The sequence below is a fragment of the Hypoxylon trugodes genome (assembly GCF_022578975.1).
Source record: "Hypoxylon trugodes strain CBS 135444 unplaced genomic scaffold F4822scaffold_3, whole genome shotgun sequence".
Lineage (NCBI taxonomy): Eukaryota > Fungi > Ascomycota > Sordariomycetes > Xylariales > Hypoxylaceae > Hypoxylon > Hypoxylon trugodes.
The window spans coordinates 4,031,850-4,053,559 of NW_026250018.1; the positions used below are offsets into that span (position 1 = coordinate 4,031,850).

General features: G+C 46.9%; 8 protein-coding genes and 2 non-coding genes across 10 annotated transcripts; 2 read left to right on the forward strand and 8 right to left on the reverse strand.

The window, feature by feature from the left end:
* Window positions 1-3,062, reverse strand: F4822DRAFT_193142 (glycoside hydrolase family 78 protein). Its single transcript, XM_051453602.1, has 2 exons — window positions 1,241-3,062; window positions 1-1,165 (listed from the first exon to the last, which is right to left on the reverse strand). Exons 1-2 carry the CDS (start codon window positions 2,766-2,768, stop codon window positions 90-92), a joined length of 2,604 nt encoding a protein of 867 aa, XP_051317473.1. The 5' UTR covers window positions 2,769-3,062; the 3' UTR covers window positions 1-89.
* F4822DRAFT_193133 (uncharacterized protein) lies at window positions 3,037-5,544 on the reverse strand. Its single transcript, XM_051453601.1, has 2 exons — window positions 4,099-5,544; window positions 3,037-4,049 (listed from the first exon to the last, which is right to left on the reverse strand). The coding sequence occupies exons 1-2, from the start codon at window positions 5,106-5,108 to the stop codon at window positions 3,305-3,307; spliced, it is 1,755 nt and encodes a 584-aa protein (XP_051317474.1). The 5' UTR covers window positions 5,109-5,544; the 3' UTR covers window positions 3,037-3,304.
* On the forward strand, window positions 5,490-7,757 carry F4822DRAFT_193127 (tannase and feruloyl esterase). Its single transcript, XM_051453600.1, has 2 exons — window positions 5,490-6,454; window positions 6,511-7,757. Exons 1-2 carry the CDS (start codon window positions 5,981-5,983, stop codon window positions 7,672-7,674), a joined length of 1,638 nt encoding a protein of 545 aa, XP_051317475.1. The 5' UTR covers window positions 5,490-5,980; the 3' UTR covers window positions 7,675-7,757.
* F4822DRAFT_193046 (MFS transporter) lies at window positions 7,758-9,710 on the reverse strand. Its single transcript, XM_051453597.1, has 4 exons — window positions 9,419-9,710; window positions 8,945-9,358; window positions 8,863-8,884; window positions 7,758-8,808 (listed from the first exon to the last, which is right to left on the reverse strand). The coding sequence occupies exons 1-4, from the start codon at window positions 9,470-9,472 to the stop codon at window positions 7,841-7,843; spliced, it is 1,458 nt and encodes a 485-aa protein (XP_051317476.1). The 5' UTR covers window positions 9,473-9,710; the 3' UTR covers window positions 7,758-7,840.
* A 2,429-nt stretch (window positions 9,711-12,139) lies between these two features.
* On the forward strand, window positions 12,140-13,664 carry F4822DRAFT_193216 (lytic polysaccharide monooxygenase). Its single transcript, XM_051453603.1, has 4 exons — window positions 12,140-12,330; window positions 12,378-12,514; window positions 12,570-13,424; window positions 13,485-13,664. Exons 2-4 carry the CDS (start codon window positions 12,419-12,421, stop codon window positions 13,530-13,532), a joined length of 999 nt encoding a protein of 332 aa, XP_051317477.1. The 5' UTR covers window positions 12,140-12,330; window positions 12,378-12,418; the 3' UTR covers window positions 13,533-13,664.
* Window positions 13,661-16,379, reverse strand: F4822DRAFT_193230 (amino acid transporter). Its single transcript, XM_051453605.1, has 5 exons — window positions 15,960-16,379; window positions 15,783-15,907; window positions 14,697-15,487; window positions 14,064-14,638; window positions 13,661-13,993 (listed from the first exon to the last, which is right to left on the reverse strand). The coding sequence occupies exons 2-5, from the start codon at window positions 15,810-15,812 to the stop codon at window positions 13,824-13,826; spliced, it is 1,566 nt and encodes a 521-aa protein (XP_051317478.1). The 5' UTR covers window positions 15,813-15,907; window positions 15,960-16,379; the 3' UTR covers window positions 13,661-13,823.
* Window position 16,380: 1 nt separating this feature from the next.
* F4822DRAFT_193229 (NAD(P)-binding protein) lies at window positions 16,381-18,118 on the reverse strand. Its single transcript, XM_051453604.1, has one exon. It carries the CDS (start codon window positions 17,888-17,890, stop codon window positions 16,712-16,714), a length of 1,179 nt encoding a protein of 392 aa, XP_051317479.1. The 5' UTR covers window positions 17,891-18,118; the 3' UTR covers window positions 16,381-16,711.
* Window positions 18,119-20,000, reverse strand: F4822DRAFT_193267 (uncharacterized protein). The gene is made up of 2 exons (XM_051453606.1): window positions 19,944-20,000; window positions 18,119-19,597 (listed from the first exon to the last, which is right to left on the reverse strand). The coding sequence occupies exon 2, from the start codon at window positions 19,562-19,564 to the stop codon at window positions 18,347-18,349; it is 1,218 nt and encodes a 405-aa protein (XP_051317480.1). The 5' UTR covers window positions 19,565-19,597; window positions 19,944-20,000; the 3' UTR covers window positions 18,119-18,346.
* Window positions 20,001-20,300: 300 nt separating this feature from the next.
* On the reverse strand, window positions 20,301-20,399 carry F4822DRAFT_t51. The gene has a single exon. It is a non-coding gene; the product is annotated as a tRNA-Leu (tRNA).
* Window positions 20,400-20,879: 480 nt separating this feature from the next.
* Window positions 20,880-20,978, reverse strand: F4822DRAFT_t50. The gene has a single exon. It is a non-coding gene; the product is annotated as a tRNA-Thr (tRNA).
* Between the last annotated feature and the right edge of the window lie 732 nt (window positions 20,979-21,710).

Genomic DNA, 21,710 nt, shown 5'->3' on the forward strand with positions numbered 1-21,710 from the left:
TCCTCCATCGCCAACCCGGTAAGCCACCACGTGATTTATTTACATAGACATACAATGACGTAAGTAATTCTCTGGATCACATGACTTTATCATAAATGAAATCCAGCCACCGAGTAATGATATTTCCCACTGCCCACTCGTCGAATATTCTTAGTATCTCTTGGTAAAGTTACGAATGCCGACGTATTTGGCGGAACTTCTAGATCCAGGTTGAAACCGGTGTCGTCCACGCTCCATTCGACATAGATCTTGCCGTAGGGGCTTAGGTAGCTGGTCTTCGCCCATGTCAAATTACCACCAGGTATCGGCTGTACCTTGAACGTCTTCCAGCCTGGATCTACTGGTGCTAACCCCCCTATCACTTGGTGGATCCAATTCGCTACTGAACCGACAGCGTAGTGATTGAACGATGTCATCTCCCCAGGATTTAGTGAACCGTCTTCGAGGAGACTATCCCATCTCTCCCAAGTTGTCGTCGCGTTCATCTTAACTTGGTAGAGCCATGACGGAACCTTTGTTTGGAGCAACATTTTATAAAATGTCTCACTTAGGCTATATTTCGATAGCGCTAAACCGAGCAAATGGGTACCCGCGAATCCAGTCCCAACCAGATAATCATTGTCCTCGATAATCTTTTGCAGACGACGAGACGCGTTTACTGCTTCGTCCCCATCTTTAAAGAGGTCGAAATATAAAGGTAAAACCAACCCAGTCTGCGTTTCGTAAGCAACACGACCCTCCGGGCTCATCCAAGCTTCTCTAAATGCCGCTTTGAGATTCGTTACTGATTCTTCGTAGTGTAATCTGTCATCCTCGAGTCCGAGTTCCGAAGCCATCTTACCAACCAATCCAGTCACATAGACAAGATACGCATCCGCAACGTACGATGAACTCGTCGTCGCCTGTCCTGGGTCGTCGGGTGGCGATAGAGGATCGAGCCAATCGCCCAATTGAAAAGCATTCCGATCCCATAAGCCATCTTCATTTCTTGGAATCCCGGTATCAATCCATTCCTTCGCGCCGACATACTGTTCTCGCAATATATCAAGATCTCCCGAAGATAAATATGTATTCCAAGCGTTTACCACGACTGCATCTCCCCAAATCGCAGTCGCTACCGGTGGCCCTGTTCCTGGGACCGAGGGAACTACTAAAGGTGGTACACCTAGAACGTGGTGTTAGCAAAAATCAATAATTATGTTGGGGGGAAACTGCTTTGCAGGTATTAGAGAAATCTGACCTTTTACTTGTTCGGATCGAAGGTCCCTCAACCACCCTCGCCAGAAACCAGACGTGTCGTATAAGAAGTTGGCGCTTGGTGAAAACGCATGACTGTCTCCTGTCCAACCAAGTCGTTCGTCTCTCTGTGGACAATCGGTTGGCACGCTCATGAAATTGCCTTTCATACTCCATCGGATGTTATGATGTAATTTATTGATCAAAGGATTCGAACATTCGAAGGTCCCGATTTCCTCCAAGTCTGAATGGACGACGACAGCGACCACCGCATCTTCGTCTAAAGGTGTATCTTCGATAGGCCAGTTTTCTACCTGAACATACCTGAACCCTTTATAGGTAAACGCCGCTTCCCAAGTCTGCGGCTCTTCACCGAGTATGATTTCGTCGGTTTGAGTAGCGGTTCGAAGGGGTCGTGTAGCAACTTCGCCATGATCCAGAACTTCGGTATGTACTAACTTAATCCTCGTTCCGCTCGGTCCCTTCACCTTGAGACGAAGCCACCCCACCAAATTTTGCCCGAAGTCAAGGATAGTCTTTCCAGTAGGACTCGTGAGTATCTCTTGGAGTTGAACCTCTTGTACGCGACGAATAGGGGGTCCGTCTGGCGCGACTAATTGGTCATATGGTGTCGAGAGTTCCCTATTACCCAACCAGTTCGTATCATTTCTCCATCGATAGTCGGGAGATGACCATCCGGTCTGTTCGAGCCTCGGGTCGTATACCTCGCCATTATAAAGCTCGGCAGTGATTAGTGGCCCTGAACGTGATGCTACCCATCCCCAGTACGAATTAACAACCTGTTTCCCGGTCGGAGTCCATATAACCAAAAGCGCCATAGCCCCTAGGGCATCCCCCCAGATATTGCGAGTACCTCCTTGGAAAAAACCGAGCCTTCCGGCGTACCAGCCTTCACCTACATGTATTCCGATCGCATTATTGCCAGTTTGAAGCAAATCAGTAACATCATATGTATTATAAACATGTGAATGATTGTATGACTGCCAACCGGGTGCGAGAACATTATTACCGACTCTGTTGCCGTTGATGTATGCTTCATACAAGCCGTATGCAGTGATATATAAACGTGCTTTTTCTATAGTGCTGTTCGTCGAGAACTGATGAAGGAAATGTATTGGTTGATGCGTGGCATTTTTTTCGGTTTTCTTCTCCGTACCCATCATTATGGCCCTGGACCAATCTTCTTTAGAGAATAGGCCTGTCTCCACGGTGACCGCATCGGACCATGGTGTATCTGGCAGGTCGCCTTGACCATAGGCTCTTACTCTCACTGTTGCAGATTCCGAAGACGAAAGAGCAACTGTAGGCCAAGGTACCAAGACAGAATTGGAGGAATTAAAGTGGAATAACTCAGGTTCAGAATCCCTTTGGACCTCGACACTATACCCCCCTTGCGTCCAATTCGAAGCATCTCCATGAAACCTCCATGATATGCGTGGTTTTGCCTCTCCGATACCTAGAGGTTCACGGTGATGTTCGAAAGCGACCTGAGAGATTGAAATCTCAGCCATTGCATTGAAAATACTGATCCGAAGCGAATGCAGCTTGATCAAGTTTCAAGAGCACTTCTCAGTATCCAAGACTGCCTATTCAACAACAGGATAACCAGGGGAAATTACATGATATAAAGCAAGCTGGTGCTACTCCTTGAGAATATATGGAATACCATTTTCGCTTCATATAATTCCCCAATTTTCTCGCCATTCCGGTTATATCATTGATGGGCTTTTAGCCAAACCCCCTCCCTTAAATGCAACCAAGACATCTCGACGATCATTGACCATCACATCTAGACCCCGAGTTTTCCTGCTCCCCGCATTGAGGCACCCATGCCTTACCCACATCTATATACGAAGATTACGAGATTTACGACTTTAGATGTTTGCACCTTACATGTATGCATATATTGGTAGCGATCCGCCGAGGTTATTGGATTGCTTGATACCTTCGATCATCTCGTCTCGAAATCTCAATTGACCCCACTTTCGTGAGGTAGTTCTCGAAATATCTGAGCTGCTGGGTATTAGCACCCTGGGAATCTTCCTAATTATATAATAAAACCTGGAGTCGACTTACCTGCTTTCACGGCTAAAGCGTATGTCAATCCCATAGGGTGTGCTGATGGCTGATATGGGAATACTGAGCCATCAACCACTCTAACATTATTCGTTCCATATACCAACAAATTCGTATCCACCACGCCTCCAGCTTTCTTTGCCAGCATCGGGTTCCCTCCTGTAAGGTGCTCAGAGGTACCAGTTCGCTGCTTGACAATGGCATAGTACTCCTCGAAAGGTAGATCGTGTGGAGGGTCGACAGATGTGATGATGTCTCTCATAGGTGGCGTCGTCGCTATCTTCGTTTCCCAAAATTGAGCTGCTTTGGCGAGAAACCACATGTCCCACTCGACCTTCGTGCCGTTGATCGTGGCAATTACTCTATTATAGTTAGGATTAATCGCAGGCGGCGCGAGAGGGTCACTGCTATTAATATGAACTGTGCCTTGACTGAGAGGCACTAGGTTGTAAGGCGTGACGTTGGCGGTCTTGAATTGCCACGCCATTTCAATTAGGGGTTGATCTGTGAACCAGAGCTTTTTGAAAACCTCAAGTTGTGCATCTGGAAGCCCTGGAATGCGGCTTGTTGAATTGAGCCATCGCGACGCCGCGGCGAAATCTTCGTCGTTGAGCATATTGCGAGCACTTTCTAGCTGGATGTAGTTCTGGTCGAACTCATCTCCTGCTAGTGTGATATTAAGAGCGAAAGAAATGGGAAGATAATTCATCATTGGACTTCAATTATGTTAGCGCCATTAGTCTCAACAAGAAGAGTACCACGTACGGATCTCTAAGGCCTGTCCCAACATTTGGAAGGTTGACTTTCGGCGTGATGCCTAAAGGCGTCAAGACTTCTGGATCTCCGATTCCTGAGAGCTCCAATATCCCAGAAGATTGAATGCAGCCGGCGCTTATGATAATTTGCCGCCCTTTTACACGCTTGGGGCGATTGGACTCGGAGGCAAGATCGACATACCGAAGGCCTGCTGCCGTAACCTTGTCGTCGCGCGTATTTTTCTTCCAATCGATTTTAGTTACCTGGCTGTTTGTTCGGAGGTGAAGATTTGATCTCCCTTGGACTGCGGTATATACGGATCCAGAATATGACCTGGTGTAGTTCGATGGATCTATGGCCAAGGGCAGGAATCCACCACCAACAGCATCACCACCGTTGCGATCCGGAGGAACCCGATAGCCTGCATTAAGAAGTGTAGGATTGAGATATTGGAAGAGGTTGAGAACACTTCGCTGAAAACTAGACTGGATATAACCATCATGACCATGATATGCTGGGTCGTACGTGAAATATTCGGATATGTTGCTCGGTGGCCCATACATCTTTTCAGATTGTCGATAAGCTGCGGACAACGAATCCCAGTTCCAACCCGTGAGGTTGAGAAGGCTTTCCCAAATATCCAGTTGTATTCGGCTATCTGTGTTATGTATCATCCAGTTCATCGCGGAAGTTCCACCGATTGTTTTACCTCTCGGAACGGGCTGGGCTCCGAAAGTGCCGTTGCCATTCAAACCGGTCTGTGGTAAAGTCCAGAATTGCCAATCATATTTCGTGTGCTGGATAGTCCCACGCAATTCCGGGTTCGTGATGTTTCTTTCATGTCTTCCATCGGAACCCGCCTCAAGCAAACAGACTTTGATGTTGGGATCCTCAGTGAGCACAACGGCTAGTAGTAAACCTGCTGTACCTGCGCCTGCTATCACATAGTCATAAACGGTTTCGTTTTTAGCAGCGGCAAGGGCAATTACAGCCGTCAGTATGAGTACTCTCATTCCCATTGTGACGATTGTCGACTTGACGATGGACAATGTCTAGGTAGAACTAAGGAACTAGGATGGCGAAAGACATTCCCCTTGTATATCATACGGATGTGTCAGATCGATGACTCCAACATTGGAATCGCGAACTCTAACTACGATATTACATTACTTGAGCGAGGATCGACATTGATTTTTGGCTGCGAGAGACAACTTTATTCCTGGCCATCAAGACTGCGCCCCGAATATGAGCGACTCGACTAATCGCTCGCCCCAGACTACTGCCATAATGTGAGTAATTACTTTTTTTTGTCATTTCTTCGCATTAAATTTGGCGCACATTCTCTGAGTCGACGAAGTCTTCCCATACTTCCTGGATATATATATATCTGCTATGTTGCCCTGGTTGAGATTTGAGCATTACGTAGGCAGATAACTGCCTGGGATGCCAAAACCCGAATCCGACATTCCTCGTTAAGTAGGCGGTGAATTGGACCACCAGTCGTTGTATTCATACGCCAGAGCAGAAAGTAACTGGCGGACTCCGTAAATATACCGGCGGCGTCACTACCTAGGTAGATGCACTGAAATCGGATGGTTTAAAACCCCGCGTACCGGCACCCAGTTACAGTCGAGTTTTTATCGACGCCGTGCTTAGCTTACTTTTGAAGGATCGTTACTGATGTGAGAACGGACAATTTTTTTTTAGTATTTATAATCATAATCTGTGCCGCTACAGGTGGGACCGTCGGATCCAGCATCCCGGCTGCTGTAAACACAGGATATAAAATGGTTGCCTATGTATTTTCAACTCAAACAGATCATAGTGACAAGTCGGCGAATATTAAACTGGACCGGATATCACGGGATTGACACATATCATATAGCTTACGATGGCTTTAAGCTCGCTTGCTGAGGCTTGCGTGCCGTCTACTTTTACCCCTACTCTTCCCGGCGCCGAGATTCTCTCCATCGAGGCCTCCATGGTTAAAAATTATAACTTTGATATTCCCGACGCTCTAGTATTTGCGAATCCTCCCGTTAATGTTGAAAACGCGAATTTCTGCAATGTAACGGTAACATACACCCATTCCGGCCATAACGAAGAAGCACATGTGGAAGCGTGGCTACCAGTGGATAACTGGAATGGTCGCTTTCAAGCCGTTGGTGGTGGTGGGTGGGTCACTGGGCGTTTCGTGTTTTCGTATGCGACCATGGCTAGGGCGATCTATGATGGGTATGCTACTATTACCACCGATGCTGGGTTAGGTACGGAATTGATCCCAAATTCATGGGCTCTTCAGAATTCTGGGGATGTGAATTTACATAAGCTGGAAGATTTTGCGTCTACTAGCCTTAACGACGAAGTGAGTTTTATTGAACCCTGACGGCTAGAGAAATATTGGAACTGACCGATTCCCAGGCGATTATAGGAAAATCTCTGATTAAAAGCTTCTATGGGCAACCACCGTCATTCTCGTATTGGTTAGGTTGTTCTTCCGGTGGACGCCAAGGTATCATGCTGGGGCAGCGCTATCCAACAGCATATGATGGAATTGCGGCTGGTGCACCAGCGATACATTTCACCGAGACCGTCCTAAATACCTTCTGGGCGGAACATGTGATGACCCGCGACGGACATATACCCTACGGATGTGAAATCGATGCGATTAGCGCTGCAGCAGTCTCTAAGTGCACGGGCTCAGACGGCTTCGTACTTGAGGTGGAGGAGTGTCTTAACCAGTTTAGCCCATTCGACCTGGTCGGAACAAGCACGACTTGCGCGGAGACTAAGACGACGGTTGCCATCAGCGAAGCCGCTGCTAAAGTAGCGAAAGCCGCATGGGAAGGAATAATATCATCGAGTGGAGAGCGTCTATGGCCTGGTCTCAGTATTGACACTGATCTCACCGGAAATTATCCAGTAGTTCGCAACCAACGATATGTCGCATCTACAGATTGTAGTGGCGAACGATGCGTACCGGTGGGAAATTTTTTCGGAAAGTCGTGGGTTTCGCTTTTCCTAGCAAAGGATCCGAATTTCAATACCAGCAACATCACACCCGAACAATTCGAGAACTTTTTCCACACGAGCAAGCAGCAATATGATTCTATCACCGGCACAAACGACCCAGATCTATCCGAGTTCAAGAAAACTGGGAAAATGTTGGTTTGGCATGGATTGGCCGATAACCTGATATCGCCCAAGGGCACAGAAAAATATTCCCGAGATGTCACCAAGCGCGTCGACAACGCCGAAGAGTTCTATCGCTACTACCCAGTTCCTGGTCTAGCACATTGCATGGGAGGTTACGGAGGACGACCTTATTCTCTTTTCGAACAACTCCGAACTTGGGTGGAAAACGGGACAGCGCCAGAATCCTTGCCAGTGTCATTTTCCGATCGTCACGGCGTAATTCAAAATAGAGTCGTATGTCCCTGGCCTCAAAAGGCGGAGTTTGATTCGGACTGCGGGGATGTAACGAAGGCTGAATGTTGGAGTTGTCCTGGCCGAGGAACTAACGAGGAGCCGAAAGCGGAAGAAAAGGAGTCGAATCTTCGCGGGAACAAACACGAGGAACTTTAGGGTTGAAATAACACTTTCAATATTAAATAGCCTTGGAAAATGAGTATAATTCATACTTGTGTTGTCCTAGAATAGGTGCACTTGGGTGGGGAATGTGACGACGCATCATTCTGCGTCAATGCTTTGCTAAACGGTTGGTACGGACGGAAAAACAGAAGTTATTTCATTAATATGACCAAATTCTACTCTCCCCTCGAGCGTCTTTCGCACCTTTGCTATTCATCCTACCATACCAAAGTCTCAAGCACAAAGCCAGTATCGCCACAAAGAAGTTACAGGCAGCACATACAAAGTTTCCAGTTGGATAACCCAAGATTGCTTCATCCTGCTTCCAGATCCACTGAGCAATAATCTGACCGAGCCCCGCACACGAGTTATGTACGGCGATCGCGAGTGGAATCGTTAACATGCTCGGGGAGTTACATGTAACCCAATTGGTCATGGATGGCGCCGCGGGGAAAGCACCTGCAGCCGCCATACATAAGCACCCGTATCTCTTCGCATATGCGGTCGTTGGAAGTAAGCCAGCGGTAAGCCATCCTATGCCGCCGATGACCGAGATCACAGTGATATGAGAACCTCTAGAATCAAAGTAATCCGCGGAGTATGAAAGCAAAAGGGCCACCACGAAGCCGACCACCCAAGGTGGGACAGTTAAGAGCTGCGCTTGGATTGATTCATACCCCAAACCTGTAACGATCGTTGGTGTAAAGAATGTAAACGATCCTTGTGTAACGACATTCGCTATGTATGCACAGTAATGCGCAATCATTCGAGGGGTGAAAAGGGTTTCCAAAATCTCCTTGCGCGTAGCGTGGGTTCTGTCGTAACCACCACCGCGCTCCTTAAGACGGTCAACAGCAAATTGTTTTTCTTCGGCACTAAGAAATTTGGCACGAGCTGGATAATCGGGTATGACGAAGAGAACGGGAATTACGCTGACAACCGTGATAAGACCCTCTATTATAAAAAGCCAGCGGAAACCTTCAAGTCCGGATCTTCCATTGGCATGTCCTATCCCGTATGCAATCGCGCCACCGAAGGCACCTGCAAGATTGCAAAACGCAATGACGAAGGCTATGCGAACAGCTCGCTCGTTGTGGCGGTACCAAATCGTTATGAGATAGACGATACCTAAGTCCATTAGTTGATATCCTGCCTATCCAAGAGTACGCGGACTTGTCTTACCGGGAAAGAAACCTGCTTCGAACTATATTAAGTTAGCTATTGTTTCTAATCATTTAGATTGTACTTAGTTTGATGTACTTACCATTCCAATAAGTAGACGTAATGCTAGGACGGTTCCATAATTCTTCACGCCAGCAAAGCCGATAGTCAAAACTCCCCAGCAGCCTAGAAGAATAGCAAGCCAGACACTAGGACGAACGTAATGCTTCATGATCCAGTTGGATGGAACTTCAAATACGGTGTAAGCAACCGAGAAGAGAGTTACGGTTAAGGCATATCCATTCGATGTCATGCCTGTCTTGGATAGCATATCATCTCCAGTCTCTTTGTTAAGTACGCGCGCGTTCCCTATGTTACCTCTATCAAGGAAGTTGAGTAGATAAACGAGGGCTAGGACTGGTAGAAGGCGGATATCCAACCGTCGATTGAGACGCTTGTTGCGTTGCTCATTAAGTGCTTCTTGGCCGGCATCTTCGAGCGACGCAACTGTCTTCCCCTATAAAACGGTTGATTAGTGAAATGGAACAGACAGTGTTGATGGATTGGGATGATTAACCTCTCCGATATGGCCCTCGAGATGTTCTTGCGGTTCTATCTTTTCCATGGTCATTTCTATGCGGATAACTTCTGGGAACACGATCTGCGTTGGAGGTAGGCAGGTAGGAGACCAATCTACACGTCGAAGAAGAATGAGTCCCAGCCCCTCTAGTTTTCCTTCTATCTCTAGTACCGCTACTATACTATTAGATACTACGCAGTAATCATATATCGCTGGTTGGTCAGTATAGAAATCCCGATTCTATTCTCCGCATCCCCCCTTTCTCCATACCAACCCCATAAAGTGAACAAGGACCATCGATCGGCTAGACCTCAGGTAGTTAGTTAGGGGGTAGTTTCGCATCATGCCTACGCTATTTACTCCACGATCTGCTGTCGATGCGGGGTACATCCCCAGATTCCGGTTTTCCTTGTAAGGTCTACCGTACATCGCGAGAAATATGTACCGAGGTTGTAAAGCTATGAATAAAGCCAAGGAGCCAAGCTGCTGTATGGGTATCACGCCAATTGCTACACAACCTCATTTCTTCTATCTATAATCAATTAGCATATTAATTTCGACGATGTCGTTGAAGCGCGGGTGTTGAAGATAGTATCCCCTCACGATATTCGGTTTTGAAGTGATGTGCGAATTGTATTTATAAACGCCGCGGCGGTACGCTAGAGAAATAAAATGTGTGTAAGGGGCATATAGTGGTAGGCTCCCGCTGTAGATATAGCGCGGCATTTCCCTAATTCCCCAGAACTGTAACGGCTAAGTCCGCCAATCTAGTGTACTGGATTGGGGGCTCACGGCTCGAGCCGGGGAAAAGATACAGCCCTGGAAAATCACTAAAATTCAGTGGTTACCTGCTATGCCCAGTCCTATCACGATCACTGGGGCTTAGGTACGTTAGCGCCTCTTAATGCATCACACAACCACTAAAATCTGAGGGCGTTAGTGCTTTGGAACACCATGCATTTTAGGTTCTCTGGGTAACTATTAATTGTATACCTCCATTAAAATCCTTTCAAGCTCCAACATCCTCCAGAGGGAAACTCAATAAAGGACCGAGGTTTTACATTTCAATCAGAAGTTGAATGACAGAAGGGCTAAATACTCTTCTGCCAAAGCCGTTGAGTCCCTTAATTTATGGATCTCGCGGATAATTTCTTCCGCTTCGACGCGTCTACGCTCAAATTCTGCGCGTTTTTCTTTGAGTTCTTTACATAACCTCTCAAATTCGGAGATTTTGTCTTCTAGGTCATCTAGTGATTCATCCTCAGCTGTACCGCCGTTTACTGAATCGTTTGATCGCGTAGCCTCTTGTCCTGTGCTATCCTGGTTTTCTGGAACTTTGATTTTCTCCTTCGTTTCGCCTTCAGGGTAGTCACCGCTGGAGGCGTCCATAATAGGCGTCAATGAGTGTGTGTTGATTTGATAATGGTTAGAAGTATTATTGACGGTAATAGATAGGATAGAACGAGGATCGGAATAAATGGGTCTAGAACGGTGAGACAATTGATTGTATGCGACGATGGGAGTAAGTTAGGTTGATGATAACTTTTGCGATTTATGGTGAAGGTTGGAATTTATGCATCAAATTGGAACCCTAGAGGTGACGCTAAATTTCATCGATTATTCCACGTGGTGTGCCAAACTCTGTATAGCATCATGTGTATCATGGCGAATGAGCTGATTATCCCCATACTAGACAACTCCTTCCCATCTCGACCCTCGAAGTATTGAGATATCATATCGCCTAAACTCTATATTATGTACCACGGAAGTTTATTAATGTGACAGATTGACAGGTGAACTGAGTCATTCCCCATTAGCGTCGAATATTGTGTTGATTGTGCAACTGTTCATGGGCTTATAAACTTCAGGTAGTTGATACCTTCGTCGTCGATGACTCGAGAATAAAGTTGGCCTCAAGTGGTAAAGGGAATTCGCGGTCTAGGGTCTCTAGACGCGGTGGTCAAGGAAGCTAGGTTTGTTATTAGAAGGCTCAATACTTAGGCAGACATTGGGCTATTGAAGAATAGACTGGTCGGCGAAGAGGGTCGCCATCGTGGACGGTGAAGCTGGGGAGAAGCTATTCGTATGCATCGCATATATACTATAACTACTACATATATCTAGGCAGTATTGAGATGCCTACCTAGGTACTTATCAAACACGCTTTCGCATAGGTGACGGTGATAAGGTCGAGGCTTCCGAACAAGAGAAAAGAATCTGCAGGTGCAAATCTTGTTGACTCTTATGGTGAGACCTTTTTAGCCAATCATATCGGATGGCTCAAGTTATTACAGCGTTACTTACTTTATTACATAATCGCCCCTGGATTTAGCACGTTTAGGTTACTTCGACCCCAGAAACTAACTCTAGCTGTGCAGGCAACGCCAAGTCCCGATCCGCCCAACATGGAAATCTGGAGAATAGATTGCCGTTCCCATTTCGAATACCACCGCGTCGACCCGAAACCATCCAATAACATCGATTGACATCTCGGTCGAACCAAACAAGCTTTTCTCTTATAGTATCTCAACCTTCCTCTTGGGTACTATTAATTGCTCTTGAACAGACCCAGGTTACCTCCAATGTCGCCTTCTTCCCCCTGTCGAACCGACCAACTCGAATCAGACGTACGTAAATTGCCTAGGGCTCAGCTGTTGTTCAAGGCGAGCTAGGCAAGTCGGCCTACCAGCTCCGGAATACGGATCACATGGGATCATAAAGATGGGTGTCGACGGGGGAGTAGAGATGCCATCCGAAAGACTAGAAGTTTCCGCATCAGGTTATTGGAAGGCCAAAGCGGTGGGAGAGTCTAGATGATCCGTAACTCCAGGGGGGGAAGAGATGGATATACGATTATATATAGGGATGAGTTCCCACACATTGCGTGATTCGATCTTCGGGATCTTCAAGCAAGCCTTGTCTTCAGCCTCAGATTGCGTGATATTAATCTATATAGCACCTAATTCTATACGGTACGGCTGAATTGCTAAGATCATCATGAAATCGACCCTCATCGCAGCCTTGGCTGCATTTAGCGCCAAGGTTTCCGCTCATGCTACCTTTCAGGATCTTTGGGTGAATGGTGTTGATATGATAAGTAACCCATATATGAAGACTATCGAGTCATATATGCTGACATCCCCAGCACGGTGCCACATGTGCTAGATTACCTTCGTCCAATTCCCCAGTCACAGATGTCTCTTCGAAAGACATCGCCTGCAATGCCGGCACGAAGCCCGTCTCAGGGAAGTGCAGCGTCGCCGCAGGATCAACAGTCACAGTCGAGATCCACCAACAACCTGGCGACCGAGCCTGCAACACCGAAGCCATCGGCGGCGCACACTACGGTCCCGTCCAAGTATACATGAGCTCCGTATCCGACGCCTCGACTGCCGACGGTTCCTCGTCGTCATGGTTTAAGATCTTCGCCGATACGTGGGCGAAGAACCCTTCAGGTGGCTCGGGTGATGATGATTACTGGGGTACCAAGGATATTAACACATGCTGCGGCCGCATGGATGTTAAGATCCCCACCGATCTAGCCCCCGGCGATTACCTACTACGCGCCGAAGCCCTCGCCTTACACACTGCGGGTCAGAGCGGTGGTGCTCAATTCTACATGACGTGCTTCCAGCTCACCATCACAGGCAGCGGTAGCGCTAAGCCAGCTGGTGTTTCGCTTCCCGGTGCGTATAAGGCTAGTGACCCGGGCATTCTCGTCAACATCCACGCCGCGTTGTCTACCTATGTTGCGCCCGGCCCAAGTGTGTACGCGAGCGGATCGACGAAGAGTGCAGGTTCGCCGTGTATCGGATGCGCTAGTACCTGCACCGCGGGTAGTGGCCCGTCAAGCACTGCTGGTGCTGGTGCTACTCTTCCCACTAAAGTAGCGACGACTACAGCGGCTCAACCGTCAAGCACGAGCGGTGCTGGAGCGGGATGCTCCGTAGAAATGTACGGTCAATGCGGTGGCTCTGGGTTTACCGGGTGCGGTACTTGCGGTGTAAGTAGCTTCTCGGTGTATCTTTTAATTCCTATCAATTGTGCTGACCATTTATTTTAGAGCGGAACCTGTAAGAAGTTGAACGAGTACTATTCGCAATGTAGTTAGTACGACCATAAGAGCAATCAACAGGATCGTATAGGGGTGGTGAACTATTCAGGATCGCGTCGAGTTAGGCTATCGGCCTGTCGCATTACACCTGGCGTAATGGTTTTTGATATAGCTTTTTAATATGACTTGCTCGCTAGAGCTTCTATTGGGTATAAATTTTGGAGCTATCTCATATGACGATCATCACTATCATCCGTCTCGGGTATCACAACAAAGCAGCACCGGACAATAGGGCAAGGCATGAGATCAACCTAGTAGTTGATGGGATACACACCCCCACGCGAAAATCTAAGCCGTCGGGGGACCAACGTAATTTGCGCGTCCCCAAGCAAGGTACCATGCAATCGAGATCACTGTAAATCCTACGAAAACAACCGAGGCATAGTTCATAAGCGTCGGGTCAAGGACGGGAACAGCAGTAGGCATGCAGAAAAGAGGAATAACCAAAACGGACCAGCCTATTTGTTGTTAGCCTAGGAGACAATGGCCAGGTGGGATGCCTGGCACGATTAAGGAGGGTAGACTTACAAACAGCGACGATATTGCAAAACCAGCCAAAATGCCCTAGGGAGAAGTTTGCTGTGCGGACTGTTTCGCGACCGCTGAGCATGCTGACCACAATTGGAGCTGCGTAGGCGGCTGTCAGGGCAATGACGCCAACACCGGAGAAGGCGTTGAAAGCGGCGGATGAGCCGAAGTAGATGACACCAAGGACGATTTGGACAACCATGCTCAACATCATAGCGTTCAATGGTACGTCGTCGAGCTTGTGGTTGATAGTCTTCCACCATTTTGAGCCGGGAATGGCACCGTCGCGGGCGAAAGCGTACACGCACCGAGAAGTTGCAGTCGTGCAGCCAATTCCACATAAAAGCGCTAGGACCAAAAGTGGGATGAGTAAACCAAACGCGCCTCCTGAATTACCAATAGCACTCTTAATAATAGCCGGGACGGGTTGAGCGAGGAGAATAAGCTCCTGGATATCGGGAAGGACAAAAACCAATGGGATCATGAACATCAACCCAGCAACGGTGTTAATGCAGATTGTCAAGATCATGGCTTTGGGGACTTGGGTCGCAGGCGCTCGGACCTCTTCACACATCCTGTAAGTTGCGGGTAAGAATGCGAATACCATAGACAGTCGGGTCGAATTATACTTACGAAATAATCATTCCTGTGCTTGAGGTAGCATAGGCGGCATGAAGCAATCCGACCATAAAAGACCAACCAGGAGTCCAGCCAGAATTAGCTTCGAAATGTGTGAAAACCCATGTCGCATCATGACGACCGTTCTTAGCTATAACCAAAACGCAAATCATGATTGCGATAACTCCTGCGAAAGTCCAAAAGATCGCAAACGTATCGAGTATAGGGAGCCATCGGTTTCCAAGGGAAGAAATCGCATTGCATAGTAACGTGATACCTAGGAAGATAAGGAAGACTTGATAGGGTTCGCCTGCTAAGACTCCTTCACCATCCGCAGTTTCGAAAACGTTGATGCAGCCAACTAAGAATGTCGTAGAGCCGAAGTTAACCGCTAACGTAATCGTGATGTTGCCAACGACATATAACCAACCACACGTCCAGGCAGCAAGGCGACGCCAATTGGGCGGTGCCAGCATGAATGTCTGGTAATACACACCACCCGCAGTCGGATACACGCTCGTAATTTCACCGAGAGACGCAGCGACACAGATGACGATGGCCGATACAGCAACCCAACCCCAAATAATGTTGACCGGGCCGCCTCCGATCAGAGGGTAATACAAAGTCGTAGCCAATCCGTAGGGAATCGATGCCAAAACGAATGACATAAATGCGACTTGAAGGGTGGACCGGTTCCGTGATAATTCCGGAGTGTATCCAAGGGATACCAGCAATTCGTCTGCCGACCCGGCATCGATGTCGCCAGTTTCGGGGCGGATTGCCTCACCGGACATGCTTACAGGTCTCTTCGCCATCGTTTGTTAGAAGTTGGCACGCGACCAATTAAAGCGAGGGACGCTTTAGCAAGATAAGAAGAAAAAGAGAGAAAATGAAGTCTAAACCGTTATTCTAATCCATGCGACAATCTTAACATTCAAATAGTAGCGTTAAATAGGGAAGTATATCTAAACTTAAAAGACCAGTTCTGATAGAGAAGCGCGACAAACAGAGAAAACGAAGTGGGAATGAATCGCAAAAGTAATCGCAGCTAATTAAAAGAGGAGGATTAAAAAATAAAATAAAAAAAAATCCCGTTCTTACCTGGGTACTAGCACTGCTGTGGGTTGACATCACACCTAAGAAATCACCCACGCCTTCAGCAAGCTGAATCGAGTTGGGCTTGCCAATTAACCCCTGTAAAATTCCCTTAGATAGCCGGACTTTGCCTTCCTTTTCATGTTAGCGTCCCACGTGCAGTATACCGGGGACTCCGTGTACCTGATAAGATCCTTGTCTATTCTGTATTACCTAGAGATAAGAAGTAGCAAGGAATTATAAATAGCAGTCTTTGGAGGTGAATGGAAGCAGATCAGACACAATATTAACTAGATATACGATAGGTTTGTTGTCGCCAAGATTCCCAAAATTTTACTTATAATTCCAAAATCCCAATTGATATTCAGAAGAAACTTATCAACCGAATTGATCCTAGGCTTAAAAGATTTCAAGTTAAATGTGTCGGCCCGTCTCGAATTAAAATTCGACCAATCATATGTAACTATCGGTCCCGCCTCCGTTTTAAAGGGTCGACGGTGCCGGGACCGTTACCGTTAAGTCCCCGATTTTTCTTCGGTGTCGATGTACCTAAGTATCTGGATCAACGGAGAAATTTTACAAAAGGCGTCCCTCTAAGCCACCTACGTCTTAGTGGTGTTACTTAATTACCTGATCTTATTATTGATATGAATTGAAACCCTTTTCATTCCCCATTCTCTACTCCTAGGACGCGTAACACTTAGAGGTAGTAGTTCACTTCAATTCGGGATTGACAACAACCTCGGTTTAATATCTCTAACTATGGCTAATGGATATTGAAACTCGGAACTGAATACGAAGATATAACTACCTGAGCCAAGTTGAACCACTGCCATATTTTGGACGAAGAACGTGGTCAAATCGAGACGTTATTATTGCAGTGTACTAAAAGGGAGAACCACTAGATTAAGATTGTACATGTCGCCTCTAATATCTCACGCATTTCTCTGCGCATCATACTGTCTAAAGACCTCATCCAACTCCTTCATTCTCTCGACAGCATCATGAAGACGCGGCCAATTTTGCTCATCAGGAATATCACCAGCCGGTTTACCATTCTCCCACCAATGGGCGAACCTCTCATATAATTCGGCCACGATTCTAGATCGGTATGGAAGCTCCAACTGCCATTCTTCCCAATCCCAAGCCACATCGACTACCTCTTCCGTAGCAAAATCATGGATTTTAATATCAATCGGGTCTTTGTACGAATCCGAATGGACATATGCGCCGCTTGCTGTTACCATGATTTCGCCTAAGTCACCATTGATGATCCACACGAAACCCGGTGTTCCCTTAAACTCTTGGCCACTCCTGTAGGTAGCGGTCAATATGGCATTTTCCGCGAGATCTGCCTTGCCTTTGGCCAGTTCACCATGAACTGCTAGATAATCCGGTACATCGTTCGGCGCTTCGCCGATTTGAGAGCCGTCTTTTCCGGTGATCTTGACAATTGGCCGCTGGACCTGCATCTGGCTCTGAAACGAAGCGAACTCCCCAAGTACTTCGTGTACGTAGTCGATAGTATGCGCATAACCAATAGTGACGCCATTTCCTCCTACTTTACGATCCAAGAAGTAGGCAAGGTCCTCCGACATAAAATCTCTGCGCCGAAGATTGCCATAGGCACGAACTTCACTACTCAAGACTCGCCCTATTCGTCCGGATTTGAGGATTTCCTTGAGCTTGATGACGATTGGCGAGACTCTTCCTTGAAGCCCGATGATGCTATTATCCAAGCGTCTGTTCCCCGTCACAGCGACAGCTTCCTCGTAGTTTTCAGTGAGAGGCCATTCGATATACACGGCCTTTCCTGCTCGTATAGATGGCCCTGTTGTCGGACTATGAGTATCGACTCGAGTACAGCATACGACGAGATCAACATCCGGATCTGAAGCTAGTTTGTTCGGATCACCATAAGCTTTCACACCCGAAGGGAGTGCAAAATAGGCTCGTGCTAACTCCGCCGCTGAGACACTCGAGTTGAGTAGAGCGACTATCTCATAATGAGACTTTCCTCGCGATGATAGAAGGTATGGTAGGTGAGCTTGGGCAGCCCAAGACGTCTTCGCGGACGACGATAGGCCGACGAGGGCGACGCGAATGGGAGCCATGTTGATATAATATCACAAACGAAATATGACACACTCCTTTACGAACAATCCAATTACAGACATGAATATGGCTGCTCTTTTATAATCGCTTTGGTTACTACTTCTATTAGAAATCATGACTTACAAATGCTACAAATACGTACAGTATATAAACTGTAGGTCTGTTATGGAGCACAGCATTCTACGGCGGTATGGGTAACAGCTGAACAGTGTTAGTATCGACGATCACTATACGCCATTTCCTCTATTCCGTTTTAGGCAAATGGTCCTCAAATTCATTACCTAACCTCTGAATAGCATCATCGCGCACCCAACTCCAGGCATTAAAATAATGATAGAAACCTTCATCCATAAGGGAGCGCGAATTAATAACCAACCAAAAATCAACAAAGCAAGGCCATAAATAAAGCTCACGCGCAAATACCTCCAGCGACGAAGTCCTCCTGGAGAATACTTCTAGCAATCTCTGCCCCAGCCTAACTGGCGATTTACTTCGTTCATAGCACCCACAGAAGCCCTGAACAAGCCAAGCGCGCCATCAACGACGGCGTGACCAGTCTCAAAAGCCGGTTCAGCCTCTTGCGCTCGTCTGAGGTCGTTCTGATCCAACACTCCTTGTCGCTTCTCCAGCACAGCCTTGCAAATAGCTCGCCCCCATAAGTTGTACCATTGATCCTCACTAATGCTGACGTATTCCTTGGTACCACCTTCAGCCATTCTGGAGAACGGCCACTCCGCAACAGCGACTTCCCAACGCTTCGTCCGCAGCCACAGATACGGCCAGCTAAAGATGAATAGGAGGGTGAATGTGAATAACATCTGTATCCACGATGTCAAACGCCACTTATTTGTCTTAGCCTCGTTGTAGCACTCAACCAAACTATCTTTAGTTATGATCTCTACCTTTAGATGCCCGCGGTAGTTCGTATCGTTAACCATAGTGCGCAATCGATATTTGATGCCTTCCTCATCAAACCCAACCATCCTCCGAGAAAGCGCAAAGACCTTCAACCCAGCATGGCTAGCAGCATACCGATGACACCATTCTTCCAACGTCGGCTTTGGATCACCGCCAACCTCGATACTCTGGTTTGATCCCGGAGCGCGTTTCTTAAGTATTGTACCTCGCTTTGTCTTCTCCCCATTCTCCACGGTTCGTAAGTGAGACCACGATCGGCGGTATTGGGCGTCGGAGTACAGGTACGGTGTCAATTCGACCGAGACGTCGAAATCGGTAATTGTATTTTTCTCCGTTTTGCCCTTGCTATCCCTCGTCGTTTCGGTATGGGTTCCGACAAGCTTAATATACGGTCGAGGGGGGATAGCGGCGAGATGCTCGATATGCGATTTGAGATTCTTCGGGTTCTCTAAACTTCTTGCCATCCAGTATTGTGCGCCTGTATTCACATCCTCGGAGAACGTGGCATCTTCGACCCAAGGCCGTGTGGCATAGACTGGGGCGCTATTTGATGGAGCCATGGTCGATGGGAGGAGGGATGCGTCTTCGGATGACTCTAGGGCGTCGTGGTAGGTAGGTGGCAAGTCGTCAATCGCGGTCTCGGGCACATCAAGGTCATCGTTTCCATGATTGTCTCTAGAACTCTCGCCGGGATTGGTGTGCAACGAAACAGCATCGGCTGCCTTGCCACCTTTTGGGCTCGAAGGTTTTCCCATCGCTCAGGTTTGTAGGGGACTTTGGAGATAAAACTAATTAATTGAGAAATAAAAACTTGTCAAGTCAATTCGACGCCTAGTTTATCAATTAAGGTAACAAGGAAATATGTTGTGAGTTGGCAGCTGAGGCTGAATGAGGCCCTTCCAACATGAATGCGTAGGTGGTGCCATTTTATGAATCGATAAGGCAAAAGTCCTACCTAACAGCCCTGGAGCGCGCTGGAGCCTAACAAACAGCCTAGGGAGAGATACGAGACCCTGAAATCTGAAATCTGAAAAGCTAAATTTTAATTGGGTAATAGAAGCGAGTTTGGCTAGAGAAACAGGGGACCCCTGTTATTCCACATGCCTAAAATGGTAGTAGAAGCATATCTCGTACCTTTAATTTTCTATCTTCTTATACCATCGTAGAAGAAAGCCTTGTGTACAATTTATAGCGTTACAGAAGCCTATAGTATATACAGTAAGGAAGTGTACTTTTCATATTAGAATCCAAGCCATTGTTACACGCAGGTGAATTCTATCTCATCCGGGCTTACCCCACTACAAACTCCGTCAAGCCACTCGCCGCATTTAATAAAAAATAAAAATATCTTTAATGCCCAGGGATTTGGAGGCTTCCAAACATTATACAGCAAAGTAAAAGGTTTCGGGACGATCTATTAGGGTACATTACCCACACATTCTCAATCCTATTCTTCAACGATAAAAGAAAAACAGCAAAAAGAAAGAATCATGACAAGAGTGGGACTTGAACCCACGCGGATTGCTCCATGAGGAATTAGATGCTAAGGTGACCTTAACCTCACGCCATAACCAACTCGGCCATCTTGCCCTCATACGAGCTGAAGCTCAGCGACTTGGGATGACATCGAACCCTCATATTTTCTATTAAGTAAGTGCAACAGCTGGTGGATCCATCCCACCTTTCTAGGGATCGGATGAAAAATTTTATACAGATTTAGGATTGTTCTCAAATGAAGCCATGGGGCTCCTTATGGGGGCATTCCGTTCTAGAACTATATACTAGTCACCCGTATCCATCGTCAATTTCACGCTCACGAAGTCTACCAACCTAGCAAGAATGAAAGGACAAAAAATCCATGCATGACTTTGCTACCACGAGGGACATCGGGGACTTGAGATCGCCGGTCGAGACCACTCTATGCGAAAGTAAAATGAGAAGCAAAGAGATTGATGTGTGCTTGTTCCATCGTCGGCGACGCATGGATTATTTGACAGCTCTCGATTGAAGCCTTTTACAATCGAGTCATATCATAAATGGAAAGAGCCAAAAATAATACAACAAAAAGTATGCCCAACACAGGAATCGAACCTGTTGCCTCCTCATTTTCAAGCCAAACTTCGTGAGAAGATATACTAGTGAGGCGCTCTACCGATGAGCTAGTCGGGCCTGCTTGCGGGCTTGATCCACCAAAGCAAGTGGATCGGGGGGAATGGGGGACGAAGGCTTTCGTGTTTCCACAGCTATTTATTTTGTTCAGTGCGTATTTCGAAACGCCTACTTATATAACTGTGAGTGTATGAAGGCAGCACCCATCTAAGCCATCTTCCCACTTAATAACATATGACAACTTTTTTGTCCATTTCAACGATTATCATTGCTAAGTAAATATAGATAAATCGTCAGAAATTAATCTCAATAATAAGGGGGATGAATACCTAGGTAACACCCACTCACTATTCAAAATTTGGGATTGACACAATATTGAGAGGGTGACGATAAACTAGAAACATCCGGGCAATTATTCGCAAATTTCACATTCGTCTCCAACAAGTCTAGGCGTGGGAGGTATAATCCACCTTGGAATCGTTCTAGCCCCCATAGTAAGTCTATAGACACGCTCGCCTCATTGTAATACCTTCAGGAGGATCGAGTTCACTGCCCAGTGTAACGTACCTAGTGTAGGTAGGTAAAGACACGAATCATTATTCCAACTAGATGATGTAGCTAACATCAATAGGATGTGCTAGCAAGATAGCCGCGATCCTTTACATACCGAGTTTTCTCCTAAATGAACGTATAAAATATGTATGTGCTCAGACGAAAAAGGCATGCTTGCATAGTCTCTACCTTGCTGGGTTGCCTACTAAGGAAAGCCCATGATATATAGACCAATAACCC